Source organism: Callorhinus ursinus, unplaced genomic scaffold (genome assembly GCF_003265705.2).
Source record: "Callorhinus ursinus isolate GAN/ISIS: 27379988/994484 unplaced genomic scaffold, GSC_fseal_2.0 scaffold3, whole genome shotgun sequence".
Lineage (NCBI taxonomy): Eukaryota > Metazoa > Chordata > Mammalia > Carnivora > Otariidae > Callorhinus > Callorhinus ursinus.
This window is the reverse complement of record NW_027397065.1, coordinates 62,267,860-62,282,766: the sequence shown is the minus strand read 5'-3', so window position 1 is coordinate 62,282,766 and position 14,907 is coordinate 62,267,860. Positions and strand designations below refer to the sequence as shown.

At 41.0% G+C, this 14,907-nt stretch overlaps 1 protein-coding gene across 2 annotated transcripts in view; it reads right to left on the bottom strand.

Annotated features, from left to right (window-relative positions):
• Positions 1-14,907, bottom strand: part of C9 (complement C9) — a 53,434-nt gene that overhangs the window by 27,105 nt on the left and 11,422 nt on the right. Inside the window, exons 2-5 of one of the 2 annotated variants that reach the window (XM_025866655.2) lie at positions 13,144-13,249; positions 12,481-12,625; positions 11,952-12,099; positions 4,465-4,603 (exon numbers count right to left, since the gene is read on the bottom strand). In XM_025866655.2, the coding sequence (XP_025722440.1) occupies positions 4,465-4,603; positions 11,952-12,099; positions 12,481-12,625; positions 13,144-13,249 (538 nt within the window). Of the gene's footprint in view, positions 1-4,464; positions 4,604-11,951; positions 12,100-12,480; positions 12,640-13,143; positions 13,256-14,907 lie in introns of those variants that run through there. The other variant, XM_073890964.1, reaches the window with a different exon arrangement.

Here is a 14,907-nt window from a genome sequence, read left to right as displayed (position 1 = left end):
AACTGTGTGATGACTGCACACAACTAGCCATATAGGTATCCAGGTCAGAGGGAGGCATGGGCTGGTAATATAGTATTTGTAAGCCATTAGGTTAGAGGTGAAAATTGAAGCCACAGGAGGGAATGAAATCAACCCAAGGAGAATATGTAGACAGAGACTAGTGAAACAAGGTGAAGTAAGAACTCTGGTAAGACCTATATTTAGGGGCTGTCCTAAGTAAAGGGAGCTCAAAAGAAACTTCAAGATGGAGTTTTGCAAAAGCAGTTTGGGCAAGAAGGTAATAGAGATTTGGTGTTGTGGGCTGTATTATGTTCCCCCCAAATTCATGTGTGTAAGTCCAAAGCCCATGTACCTCAGAATGTGATTGTGTTTGGAGATACAAATACCAGAGAGTTAATTAAATTAAAATGAGGTCATTAAAATGGGCTCTAACCCAATATGACTGGTGCCTTTATAAAAAGAGGAGGTTAGAACTCAAACAGAGGGAAGAGGCTGGGGAGATACAGGAAAAATGGCATCTACAAGCCAAGGAGAGAGTCCTCAGAAGAAACCTGATCTTGGACTTGTAGACTTTCAAATTGTGAGAAAATAAATTTTTGTTGTTTGAACCATCTAGTCTTGATAATTTGTTATGGCAGCCCTAGTGAACTAATATAGTTAGGGAGTTAATGGGAAATGCAAAAATTGAGACATCAAATGTAGATAAGAAGAGTATGTGGAGATGGGTGTTTCCTTCTTGTGTTTGTGTTTTTTTTAATGAGAGTCTTGAAGTATTTATTTATATATTAAGGGCAGGGTGGAAGATGAGAGAGAGGAGTTGACAGAAGGCTTAAGAGGATAATTAACAAGGCACTTGACATGGAATCCAACATGTGGAAAGACACACTTTCTACTGAGACAGAATAGAAGGATGTTAAGGGTGGACTGAGTGAGAAGTAAGTTTGTACACAAGGACAACCTTAAGAAAAAACTAGAAAATTCTTTTCTAGGCTTGGGTATTCTCTGTCAAGTTGAAGCTAATGCCATCTACTGAGCTCAAGGTCAGAATGGTCAGATGAGGAGCTTGAGGGGGATGCTGGAAATTTTAAACCACCCCTGTGTGGACTGGGGAGGAATGCAGCCTGGGGGGAGGGGTGTGGACCAGCTGAGCTGTGTGGAGGCCCCAGGTGAAGCTATAATGCCACCAGTTCTTATATCATTATGAATTTCTCTAAGCAGTACAAGTTTACAAGAGGGGCAGAAAAATAATAGGGTTCATCAAAAGTTGGAGTGTTTCTGGATTATAGAAGGAATAGAAGACAAGGGCATTGATAATATTATCAACAGTGGTCAAAATGGATCTGGATTGATTATAGGAAGGAATTGAAAACCGGAGGAGCAAGATGGAATGGGAGGAAAGCCAGTGCCAAAGAACTGGATCTTGATGGGGTCCAAGAGTAGGTTTGTGGTCATAAGTGAGAGTGAAGCTGAGAGATGGGCCAGGTGCAGTGAGGCAAAGGGTTAAATGTTGGATTCCCCAGTATTTGGAATCCACATGCATCACAGTTCTAGTGAACACAGCTAAGGATGTGGTTCCAAATGTGAGTGGCTCTAGTAGAACAGACACAAGAGGTTAAGAGGCAGCAAAAAGTTATTGGCAGTCCACAGGATATAAAAGTCACCCAGGATTTGGGCAGGATTTGGGGAAAGGACAACTAGAATCCAGGTGCATTTTACAATTCTTTGTTGATCTCTTAAATCTTACATATTCATGGCGACCCAGGTTTAAAGAAAATGGTAATGAAAACCTGAAACCTGATTTACCAATTGTTACTTTCCAGAACAAAAGTGGAGACGACCAAAGAAAAACAAGGGAAAAGGAACTGATTTGTACATGACACCATCCCTGTTTTCTTCCCCATAATTGCAGGCTTCAGTGGTTCAGTATTACTTCTGATTTATTAAATAGCCAGTAGACCTTGACCTATAATGTGAATGCTAATTACACATTGAATCGTAGCAAAGTCTTTTACTAATTATATTCTTTAAAAAAAAGAATGATAGCAAATATTTATTGAGTGTTTGCTATGTGCCAATAACTTCCCGGGTGTTTTAGACTCATTTATCTTTACGAGATAGGCATCAGTATTTCTATTTTACAGATGAGGGAACTGAGGCAGGATGAGGAAGAATAATTTGCCCAAGATCTCACTGCTGCTTAAGAGTGGAGCTGGGATTCCAACCTATGTACTGTGTCCTGGGGAGCCAGAGAACCAGAGCCACTCTTGAGAGAAGAGGCACTGAGGGAGTGTGAATGTATCAGAGTCAGATGTTATTAGTACGAAATATTCCTCATACACTGATAGTTTGGTAGAATTCTTTCAAAACATAAAAGACAGTAAATTACTGTTGATGAGTAACTAAGACAGGATTTAAAAAATTAATTCATCCAATAAAAATTTGTTGAGCATCTTATATACACACATATTGAATAGAGTATTAGTATAACAGGCTGTAAGGAAGTATAAAATTCATTCCTTGCCTTCAGTTCCTATAATAAAATACACAAAAAAGGAGGCAAACTATTCCATTGGATATTAAAAGGTGTAGGAAGAAATTCTTTCTAAGAAGTCAAAATAGAGATTTCCATTGAATAAGCTCATGTTCTTTTATGTATGGTAGGAACATATTTGGCTATTTCCCAGGACCATCACAGATGAGAGTGAGGGGAGCACCAGCAGCTGGAGCACTACGGAGGTAACGTAGGGACTTCAGCAAGCCCCCAGTCAACTCCATCAGCACTCCTCCTCCGCTGACACCAACTCACCATCCAAGCCCACAGTCCCTGTCTGCTTTTTATCAACTTGATGCCAAGACCCATTTGGAGGCATTATTCTGATTGGAACTGATAAAAATTTACTAGAGTCTTCATTTCTCCCACTTTGTGTGAAGATCAGTTAGTTTTGCTACAGAAATATTAATGTGCTTGGTTATGAGATGCTGCTCCCAACTCCCCTGGGGGTGTAAGTAATATACGGGGTAAGCAACACATCATCTTCGTAAAATCCAAAATACTGACTACAGAAACCAATCTATTTCCAGGGTTGTAAATAAGAGAAAACAGCGTATTTACTCTCCAAATGTAGCTTCAAGATCAGTCATGGGCAAGGTCCTGGCCCCGACCATCTTGTGTCACTCACAGCTATTCCTACCCCTAGAGAGAAGCTAAGAGGTTGGTCTCAGTGACGAAGACAGGAAAACTGTATGACACAGACCTGAGAACTAAAAACCAAATAAAGTAAGATGTCAACAACCCTTCTTTCATCAGCAATGACGAAGGTCACCTTATCTTTGGACTATTCTTTTTTAAGAAAGTGGAACATTTGTAATAACCTTTAGAAAGAGGATCATCTTCCCTTCAAAAAATGTGCTTAAAAAAGGTAAAAACCTGGCATGAGGGGGAAAAAAATCAATAATCCAACACGGCCCCTGAAATTTGTGGGAAAATGATTCTATGCTGGACTTACAGGTACAAAAAAAAAAAAAAAAATAGGATAATGTGGTCACATGTAAAAGAAATGCCAGTCAAATAGTCCAGACTTTAAAATATTTAGTATTCATGGGAGAGCAGGATCGCTTCAGGCTGCAATGAGCAGGGACTGTGTTACAACATTATTAAAAATAAAAGAAATATTAACTACATTTATTTAAAAGTATATGTGCTTTGGAAACCGTTGCAAGTGACCACAGTGATAAAAGACTTTGTGAAAACTGAATACACTTTATGGGTCACCAAAGGGACCATTGAAGAAAACAGATTATTGTAGCTCCTGGTTCAGAATAAGCTAATTATTATTCTTTATTTTTATCTTGTTTAGACCAAAAAAATCTCTCTAATGGTGACGAATATTGATCCTTTAAACGGAGGGGTCCAGTTTGTGGATGGTTCTAGAGAATTTAGGTGACTTTCAGGAAGGTGGTTAAGTTTGGAGAGGCATTGGGTAGAGCAAAAATCATTTTAGGAAATGGCTTAACAAGGGCTAGAGGGGTTTGAGGTGAGTGAAAACAGCCACTCACATTAGTCAAGCAGGGTCTACCTAGGGGAATGCTGAGGAACAAACCAATGTCAAGATGAGTTTTGATTTGTAGGCTAGCAAAAAGTGAGCTTACATAGCACGAGCAGTGTACCCAGTACTTAAATCAGCATTAATTTAATTTTTATTTTATCAGGCTTTTAGATGATTCTTTTAATGGAGTCTAGGAATTTGCCAAAACTATTACTAGGCGCCCATTCCTGAGGGTTGACTGTAGACCACTGTATGTTTTCTAAAGAGATCGAAGCTACACTTCCTCTTCTTTCAGTCAATTTTATATTCCCATCAGATTCTTATTCTACTGAACTTTTCACATTATTTAGTGTTACATTTATTGAAGTGGCTTTTCAGCTAAAAGCTGAGCAATATGTTTGCTTCTGAGGAGACTTACTTCATAGGCCAGAGAAGCCACGTTCCAGGGTCTGCGGTAGTAGACCAAGGTGTTTCCATCCCTAACGCGGTCACAGAGTCCATTGTAGTACTCATTGTCAAAAGGTGTGCTTAGGGGATCCATCCCTAAGATGTTGATGCTGAAAATGAAAGAGTAACATCAGATATGGAGATCCCAGGAGCTAATACAAGGCAGTCCTCTGTAGCTTGGGAAAGAGAAAGCTTTGGCTCATGTCCCCATCACCCCATATATGCATGATATAATCAGGAACAGAAGCAAGAGTCTGCTCACTTCTGCTTTACGTCTCTGGCAGCAAGCATACCTTAGGAAGGCCTTATAAACTTCCAGGCAACTAGGGCATCGTTGGGAGCACAATGAAAGAAATGCAATAACTAGGGAGCAAGGGACCATCTGGCTCCTAGAGTCTTAACTCCACTGCTGTAACTCTTAGCTAACCTCCCTTAGTGAGCTAAGAGCCAACTCTGTAGTACCCTATTTAAATTATTTGAGAACGGAGCATCTCGAGGGGGGCAGTATAACATATGCATGTAATTTTTAATCTATGAATCAACATTGGGGCTCTTTCTCTCCCCATTCTCTTTAAACTTAAGCCTTTTCCTCCAGCTGTCTCATTGCTTGTCAAGAACCTCATTCCCTCCAGGCTTATACTTTATTATACTTTCCAAAGGGAAATACAAAAATTTCAGCATCCTGACAAGGCATTCTCAAAAGTTCTACTTTTTCCTCTCAGCAAAATATTTTTATTTGGCAAGTTTTAATTCAGAAACAGAAATCTTATTTAGCTTTAAAAAAGTTAAGTTTGATTTGTAGACCTAAAAGCAATGTATGAACAAGGAGCAGTTCATTCTTTGTAAAATACACTTCTGTTAATCAGAAGAATGGTCATTGCTGTCTAGTCTGGAATATATGGCTCCAGACCAGGGAGGCCAAAATAGAGGTTTGATCTGCACATCTATAACTGAGTTTGACACAAAAGCAGAAATTCTTCCATGGATCTAGACCACATCCCAAACTCCAGTGAATCCAGTGGATTATAAATCTAGATGTTGGTTTCAAGAGTAATATGTCAAAGGGTGTAGATGGTTTACTCTAAAACCATAATCATATTTCATATCAAACCATATTTCAAGAAACATAATTGAAAGATTACCTTACTGCCACTGGGTTAGTTAAAAACAACATCTTCACATAAATGGCATCTTCTTTTTTTTTTTTTTAAGATTTTATTTATTTATTTGAGAGAGAGAGAGCTCGAGTGGGGGAAATGGGCAGAGGGACAAGCCGACTCCCTACGGAGCGGGGAGCCTAATGCAGGGCTTGATCCCAGGACCCTGAGATCATGACCTGAGCCAAAATCAGATGCTTAACTGACTGAGCCACCCAGGTGCCTCCAAATGGCATATTCTTAATAAATGTTGAATCTACAAAGAAAACGACATTATAGCTCAACTTTAAAGGAGGGTAAGTTAAGGAGCCAATTCAGGAATATCTTTCTCAGAGCTAACTGTATAGTTAACCACTTCTGACTTTTTGCTCTATCAGAACCTTTCATGAAAAGTGCTATGGCCCTAAAGTTTAACATAGGGCCAAAAATTAGGCTTAGTTGAATAAGAAAGAAAAAAGAGACATTATTATCTGGTTTACTTTCTCAAACACCTAATGCCTCATGGTAGGTTAACATTTCAGCTTCACTTCTTCACCCATCCCTGCATCTATTGCAAATGAATAATACCTTTTTTATTCCCCCTTTGGTATGACTAAGGTTTTGATACAAAGACATGGAACACTGGAAACAAATTATCTACATTTGTTTCTTAAACAAGCCCTGCAGTACATTTTCTTTGTTCTAGAGTGAACTTGTCCTTCATAAATCTGTATTAACGGAGACTCTGTACCTCTTCACTTTCAGGGACTAATGACAGTAATCTTTGTTTATAATGATGATTAACTCTTGGGTGACTATGATATCTACACAGAGTGTAGTGTTTGTAGTAAATAGTGAGTAATATTAAGAGAGTTAATACATAGTCTTTGATCTCACGAAAATTATATTCAAATTAGGGAGTTGGACACATAACCACCAATTTCAAAAAAGAGTCCAAGGTCAAATACACATGTGCCAAATGAGTAGCACAGGCAAGTGCTGCACAGGTTCCCAAAAGGAAGAAACCCCATGGCAGGGTCATAAATAGAGATTAGAAGAAGTAAGATTTGATTTGGGTGCTGCAGAATGGGGGATGGAAGGGCAGGAGGAATGGTGTGCACAAAAGCCTGGAGGTAGAAATGTGTATGGTATGATTTCGGGTAGTAGTCTTCAGATTTTCTGCTTGTCTACTCTATGAAAAAATGATGACAAATTTTGCCTGCCTGCACAGTGTTAGTGTGACATCTAAGATTTTTCATCTTAAGTTTAAGTAGTTGCAAAGGATATAATTTCTCAGCATGCTATAAATATTTACATCTTAAAAGTACAGTTATTTTGCCTCTTTTTAAAATAAATCCAGTGAAATATAAATGCCATAGTGATGGTGGGTATCAAATCACTGCAATGTTTATCTTTCTTTAGCAACTAGACATTTTATGATATTCTTTTTTATTCTTTTCTTTTTAAAGACACTTTATTTTTTAGAGCAGTTTTAGGTTCCTTGCAAAATGAGCGAAAGAGACAGAGATTTCCCATATGTCCCTACCCCCTTTTGATTCTTGAATTCATACTTCTATTCCATTTCTACCACAGAAGTTTAACCTCTTGTAATGTTATTTTAGCTCGGAAGTTTTAATGGATCACTTTTTTATACTTTTTTGTACCAAAAAGGTATTAATTAAAAATTTTAAAAATATTAAGTATCCTTTAATCACCAGGTCTAAATAATTAAAAACGCCTCTGGATTGAGTTATAACTATTAGCAGTATATATATTAAAATGTTTTAAATAGTTAACATTTTTTTTTTTTTTGGAAAGGTGTCTCAGTGAAATGAATGGGGCATCTTTTTTAATTAAGTGATTAGTCCCTGCCTTCATAGATGAATACTACTTATTGCTAGAAAAAGACAAGATTCAGGATCGACTGTATTCTTACTTTCCATTTTTATAGACACAAATGCTGAGAAACTTTGCTCATGTACATAAGTGGAAAAGAATAGAAGGAATTTTGTCATGGCAATGTCACTTGATTCTTTGATCTTCTGAGTTTTGTGCCAAAAAGAAAGATCACAGATTAGTCTTTCATTAAAAATTATTTGTATAGCCCATTATCTGATAATTGATTACAATATCTTTCAAAGAGAATTGGAGATGGGTTGACTTACAAAGCACTGGAGTACAGCTGAGCACCAATATTTGGAAATGTTTCTTGGTTTTCCCACCACAGAGTAAAATTGAGGTGGGTGAGGGGCGTACCCTTCTTTTGGGAAGGTGAAAGTTAGGTGATTACAAAAGGGGACTGGAGAGGGGAGAATAGGCTTCACAACTTGGATGCCACGGGGTTGTTAAGCTTCTCAAGTTTATGAAAAATACGTATGTATGGAATCGAAGATTTACTGTTGGTTCAATAGATTAGTTAAGCCACTAATAGTTGAGGAAACTATTACCTTAAAACTTACCTGTCTCCCCCTTAGAAAGTCTTTTTGCACCCCACAGTATGCATACCCCACTTTGAAGGTTTTGTTTTACAGAACAGCAAACTGACTAGTTGGCTGGATCCATCTGGAAAGTTACAATGGAACTGCTCCACAGTCTAAAGCACAACTAAGGAAGAAATGTTTCAAAACTTTTGACTTGGTTCCACTACTACAGAGACAGCCAGTCTAGTCTAGAATGAGCCAATTTTTTTTTCGGCCAAGAAACATGAAAACTTCTCATGGATGGAATGTCATCGCCTGGGAAATAAAAAAATCATGTGTATTTTGGCAGCACCTAGAGATGCCTGTTTTCATGCCAGCATCTAGAACCATAGGCAGTTCCCATTTACCAGGTGACCAGAAAAGAAAGCTCCCTTCACAGAAGGGGTGCTATGCTTAGCTCACATAAAAAAGTAATTCATTGTGTACTGTACATCATTTACAGCTGGTTTGGATTTATATTTTTTCAATGAGTGCAAGTTAGGGGATTTCCCTAAACACTTCTGGAGAATCTCAAATGCCTACGAGGCAAGAGATGGAAACATTTGTGATACAAGGGAATTCTGCTGGCATTAAGAATTTAAGGGGGAGTCCTTCAAATGAAAAAAACAGGTATAAATTAATGACTGTGGGTACTTGTACTTTCATGTATGAAGGAGTCTGATTGTATATGACTGCTGATAAGACTTGTTGAGATTTTCTAGATTGGATTGTGTAGAAGCAGTTTATAAGTCTGTTGCTATGACAAGGGTGTTTCCTCCTATTACCTCTATTCAATTTATCTCAGAACCCCTTAGAAGAATAATGGTGATGCATGGTAAATAAATACGTAATGTTCATGGGACTGAAGAATATCACCAATATAATAAAGCATGCCATTTTGAGAACACTTCTTAAATATTAATTACTGATTTCTACTCTTCCATACTCTTAATTCAAAAATTCGGATGATCAATAGCAACTTAAGGAGTTTCATTGGTTAGTTTTGCTTTGAAGGTAGGGTGTTGATTTACGGGCTTTGCAGTCATGGGGGAAATGATGTGGGTGGAGATGAGCATGTGGGGAGAGGCCAAGGTAAGGTGGCATGGCGAAAAAAATAGAGTTTTATAAAAGTCAGAGAAACTTGTGTTTAGTTCCACTGGAAACTAAAGAGTTCTGCTAGAATCTAAAGAGATAAAATGGTCTTACTTGCTTCACTCATTTTTCTTTTTTCTGTAAAGTGAAGGTAATACCTCCCCTGACAACCTCAGGATTATTATGAAAACTCTACAGAGAAAAAAATGTAGAGAAGAAAGTTCAAAGTATTATGCAAATGAAAGCTGTTGGAGAATAATAGGCTTTGGGAAGACTAGTTATAGGTAATTGTTCATGGTAATGGGCGTTTAAAAAAAATGCTGGTAGATTTATTCTATGAGGACCTACCTCATTTTTTACCTCTTCAGCCAACCTTCCCCATAATTGGGATCCCACCCTCTTGCTTGGTCCTGAAGACTCAGCCCTGTGTTATTCCCTGTCACCAGCCCTTACCGTGGCAAAACATGATATATTTAGCCAGCTCTCTGGGATGCCTCATTATGAAACTTTCTAGCAAATGTTATATAATAAATTTTTTTCTCTGAACAAAGAAAACTAATAGATTATGAATGATTATTTTTCAGCTGAGCGGGCTAAAATTTCTGTATCCATTCACAAGGTGCAAATTTGCCTTGAGCGAAAATACATAATATATGCAATGCCCTGCTTCAGGCCCATCGGTTTAGATTAAGGAGAAAACTGTTTCTTGGATCCCAAATAAAGCAAAAACAAAGTCATAATGGACTTTCGCCACAGATTCACAGTGTCTCCCTGAGAAAAGCAGCAGGAAGAGTCAGAACTCATTGGAGCATGCAGTGATCTGGTTGTAAGGTTTCTGACAACCCCCTTACCATTTACTGACAATTATTAAAAGAACCTCCTGTGTTTGGAGACAAAGACTGTACACTGGATTCAAGACCCCTACCTTTAGGCTAAGGGCCAAAGACCCTTAGTTCGTGGGCAATACTTGAATGTTGCTAGGACAAGATTTTATAAAGTGAATAAAAGGTGTATGACATGTTTTTTTTTTTTTTTGAAAGATTTTATTTATTTATTTGACAGGGAGAGAGACAGCGAGAGCAGGAACACAAGCAGGGGGAGTGGGAGAGGGAGAAGCAGGCCCCCTGCCGAGCAGGGAGCCCCACGCGGGACCCGATCCCAGGACGCTGGGACCGTGACCTGAGCCGAAGGCAGACACTCAACGACTGAGCCACTCAGGTGCCCCAGGGTGTATGAAATGTTTTATCTGGTGCCTGACTCTTGGTACCCTGGACTTTTTTCCTTATTGAGATTCAACAAATACAAGTTCCATCTGGCTTAGAGAGAGAAGACATCTCCGTTTATGGCCAACCTTGATCCAGAGGCCTTACCTTAGGAACTGCCCCCTATCCTGGTGTAGTGTTTCTCAGCCTGAGCACCACTGACGCTGTGGGTCTGGCTGCTCTGTGCGCTGTACGATGTTTGGCACCATCCAGGGCCTCTACCCTGGATGGAAATCAGCAGTGGTCCCTCACCCCCTGAGTCCTCCATCCCATCCCCCACAGTTGAGACCCCCTAGAATAGTTTCCAGACATTGCTAAATGTCCTCTGGGGAAAAAAATCACCCCTGGTTGAGAACAAGTACCTTAGTTCCTCTATTAGCCCTGCTTTTACCACCATCCCCATTTTCTTTCCTCTCCTTATCCCCATTCCCAGGACTTAAGTCCTGAACCTGAATTTATTTCTAGGGACCCAGTTTCAATCTTACCTGATGCCAACTGACAGTATTTTAGAAGCACTTATTTTCCTTAACTCATGAACTGATTGACTGATTCACCTATTTGTCTACTCCCCCCACCCAGGGTTTATGGAGCCCCTATGATGAATCAGGCACTGAGATCATGAGATTGATAAGACACATCGCACAACAGGCAGTGAAACAGAGCCACGTGCCATCTCTGTCAATAGACCAGTGGACTTGGGAAAAGCTGTGTCTCTGTTGAGTACAGTTTGCCAACAAATCTACCCAAAGTACCTTTGCTGAAAACAGCTCAGAACAACAAATGGAAACTATGTCATGGATATCCCTGGAATCTTCTCCAACCGTGTGGAACAGAACAGAACAGCACCTCAGGGCTACGTCATTTTCCTAATTCCTAGAGTGCAGATCTCTGGGTGACAGTCTTTATTCTGTGACACTCTGAGTTCTAAACTGTCCAAGACCTCTCATCCGAGCTTAGCTGGCCAGAGCCCCTATGTTTTGTACAGAAAGTGGGTGAAACTTCACTTTGTAATGAGAACCAGAGTCTCAACACCAACACCATCCACATCAGAACTGCTTTTTCTGCCCTTTCCTATCGGGTCAACTCTACAATGCTGTACCCTCCTGAGAACTGATAACCAGGCATAGATCCAGGACAAGTTCCCAGGGAAGACAGCCTGACTGACAATTCAAATGTTTGAAAGGCTAGACCTACCCCTGGCAACTCAATGTCACGTGGTAGCATGTCACTCGAACATTGTTGTGGCCTTCCCGAGGTTCATAACTGAGGTGCGTCATCTCCTGATGGACTCGGAGAAAATCACCCTCCTAAGGCCAGGCGCTTTGTCCAAATGATCTCGAGATACTCATGTCACACTTACCTTCTTTTAAGCTCAAGCATGTTTCAAGCAGAAGGCAGACCCGGGAACTGCTCCCCACGCCTCCCCCCAGCCCACACAGACCCTCCACCACCCTAGAGCAGCAGGCAAGACGGAGGTGCCCCTTTCACCCGTTTAAGCCAAATACAGACCCATAGCCTGCTGTCCGAGCCAGCTCGGATTCTTCCACGGCCCTCTCACGGCAGGGGGGACGAGGATCACCTTCACAATCATCCTCATCTGAAAAGTCCCCACAGTCATTGTCACCGTTACACAGAAGCTGCCTCTTGATGCACCTGCCTGCAATCAAAATCAAGAAAGACACTGTGTGTCTAATGTCAGATTTCCTTTCTCTTCCTGGAGTTAGCAAATGGACTTTAACGATAGAGGGCAGGGAACAGGCACACACTTGAATCCTCGGAAGCACCCTTCACAGTTATTTCTGAATTCTTTTTTTTTTTTTTTTTTAGGGTAAATCTAAAGATGCCTTGTTTGTTAACTAACTTGTGGAAACCAGGAATCAGTGTCTCTGAGGCTGCACCCTGCCCCACAGTGGGCTGTGCTGTTCAGCATTTACAGACAGCCCTCTGACCGGCCCCTTTCGCACTTGGAAACACGAGCGTGTAAAAGCAGGCTTCGTTCTTTTCACTCTGTGGTGAGCAAGGGGGACGCAGGGATTACCTGTACCACATTTAAATTCATTGCCACAATCCTCCTCCATGTCTGCACAGGCCTCAGTGGGCTCACACTGTCGTCTGTCTCCCACAGCGTCTACGCACTTCTGCCCGTTGTATTGTCCGAAAATCTCAATGCTCCTTGAGCGGAACTGCATAAAACCAGCTGGAAATATTAGAATTTCTATGGCCAAAAGGGATAATGATCTAAAACTGCATCCACAACCCTGCAGTCCTCCAGACCCAGTTGAGTCGATTGTTTTAAGATGGAAGCCCTAGCATTGGGTGTTATACGCAAACAACGAACCATGGAACACTACATCAAAAACTAATGATGTAATGTATGGTGATTAACATAACATAATAAAATAAAATAAAATAAAAAAAGATGGAAGCCCTAAAAGCAGTCACTAATGTTAAAGTAACACCTTGCATGCTAGGGTTGGCCATCTCCTACAGAATCTGGGTCCTCGTGGCACGCATTTACTATTGTGTGCCACGTTGAGATTTCCAGGCAAATCAAGCTTCGTTCACGTAGATATTCATCTTTCCTTCTTAGTTTGGAACTCAGCTGGGAGGTGGGTTCCTGCCTCCTAGTCCTTCTCCTGGAGATGCTGGGAACACAGTTTCCATTTGGGGTCACGGGAGGGGAATGACAATGAACACTTACCATTTGTTTGAGGCAAGGGTCACATTCTGACCATTCGCTCCAGGAGCTCATTCTGCAGTCGATGGGAAATGGCTTCTTGTTCTCTTGTATTATCTGTGGGCCATGACTAAGATAACAGAACACATCAACTTCATGGCATGACAAGTGTTTGTGTCCAAGAAGTCTTCCCAGGCCAGTCTGATTTATTTACACTTTTCTGCCTTCCAAATCAAAGGACTTATCCTTTTTTTTAAAAAGATTTTATTTATTTGAGAGAGAGAGAGTGAGAGATAGAGCACGAGAAGGGGAGAGAGGGAGAAGCAGGCTCCCTGCTGAGCAGGAGACGGATTCGGGGCTCGATCCCAGGACACTGGGATCATGACCTGAGCAGACGCTTAACCGACTGAACCACCCAGGTGCCCCGCAAATCAAAGGACTAATCCTTTTACTAGATCTCTCATTTGACATTTGACTGTATGCTGCTCTGTTTTCATCTGGCCTTCTTGTTGAATTCTTGTACTGCTTTGTGACTTAACTTTCAACCTAACCACAAGATAGTAATGGTGATAAGAAAAACCGGGCAAGTCATCCTGCTGCCTGTTTTACATTGATTAGTCTTAGATTTCCCACTACCTTCTGAACTCAGTGAGGCTAGAGACCTTGTTTCACTTTGTGTCCCCCAGAGTCTGAAAAAGTCTCCAGTTGCCTGGTTCTCTTGCAAATGTAAGCCAGCCAGCCCAGCCGCTCCTGTAGGCAGCACCTGGGAAGCCCAGCTTTCCTACCCTTGCACTGTGCACGTCCTAAACTTCAAGACTTACCACTTTACACTCTGCTTCAGGACTGACCCCTCACTGTTCTGCATTTTCACACCTATACTTTGGCCCTTATAGCCTTCCCTCTCACCCCCAGACCCAAAACTCAGCTATGCTTTCCTGACTTTGAACTTCTCTTTCTTTCTCAGTTCACCATTCGGATCTCTTCTGGTTGCAACACCTCCTTGGATGATTATCTCCTTCAATGAAAGAAAAACACCAGAACAAAACTAAAAGCAAAAGCCACTGAACAAGAATCCTATAAATGCTCTGCCCCAACTTCCTTGAGTTGGCGCCTGTCCTTGCTAGAGTACAGCCTCTTACTCCAAAGGGCTGGCTTGGTAAGGCCAATGCCTCCATGAAGGCTCTAGATCCCAGCTCTTCTCTGAGACCTTGACCAGTTGAATATGTTATCCATTAAAAGTCTTCCTCGCTACCAGTTTCTTCCTCCTTCAACCTGCCATGCCCCTTTAGGTATCTCTTAAATTCTCTCATCCTTTATCCAACTTTCTTGGAAGAGTAGTTTGCACCCTTTGTTCCTCACTCCCCAATCAGTGCTCAGCCCTCCTGCCCCAGGGACACTGCTCTGGCCAAAGTCAATGATGACTGCCTTGTGGCTCACTTGGTCCTTTCAGTGCTTCTCTTGACTTCCTCACAGGGGTCAATGCAATTGGCCATTCCTGCTGTTTAAAACACTCTCTTCCCTCGGACTGAATGACAATAAACTCCTACCATTTCTTCTTTCTCTTCTTTCGGTTCTCCTACCGGCCCATGTAGGCTCCTCCTCCTTAGATAGTCTCTGGAATGCTGTTTTTCCTCAAGGCCCTCTCCTTGAATTTTTTCTTTTTCCTCTCTATACTTTCCCAGGGCTTTGGTTTCCATGCATATGCTAATGACACTCAGAGATAAGTCTGCAGTCCAGACATCGCTCCTGAATTTTAAGCTCTTGAATATAACTCCCAACTGGACATCT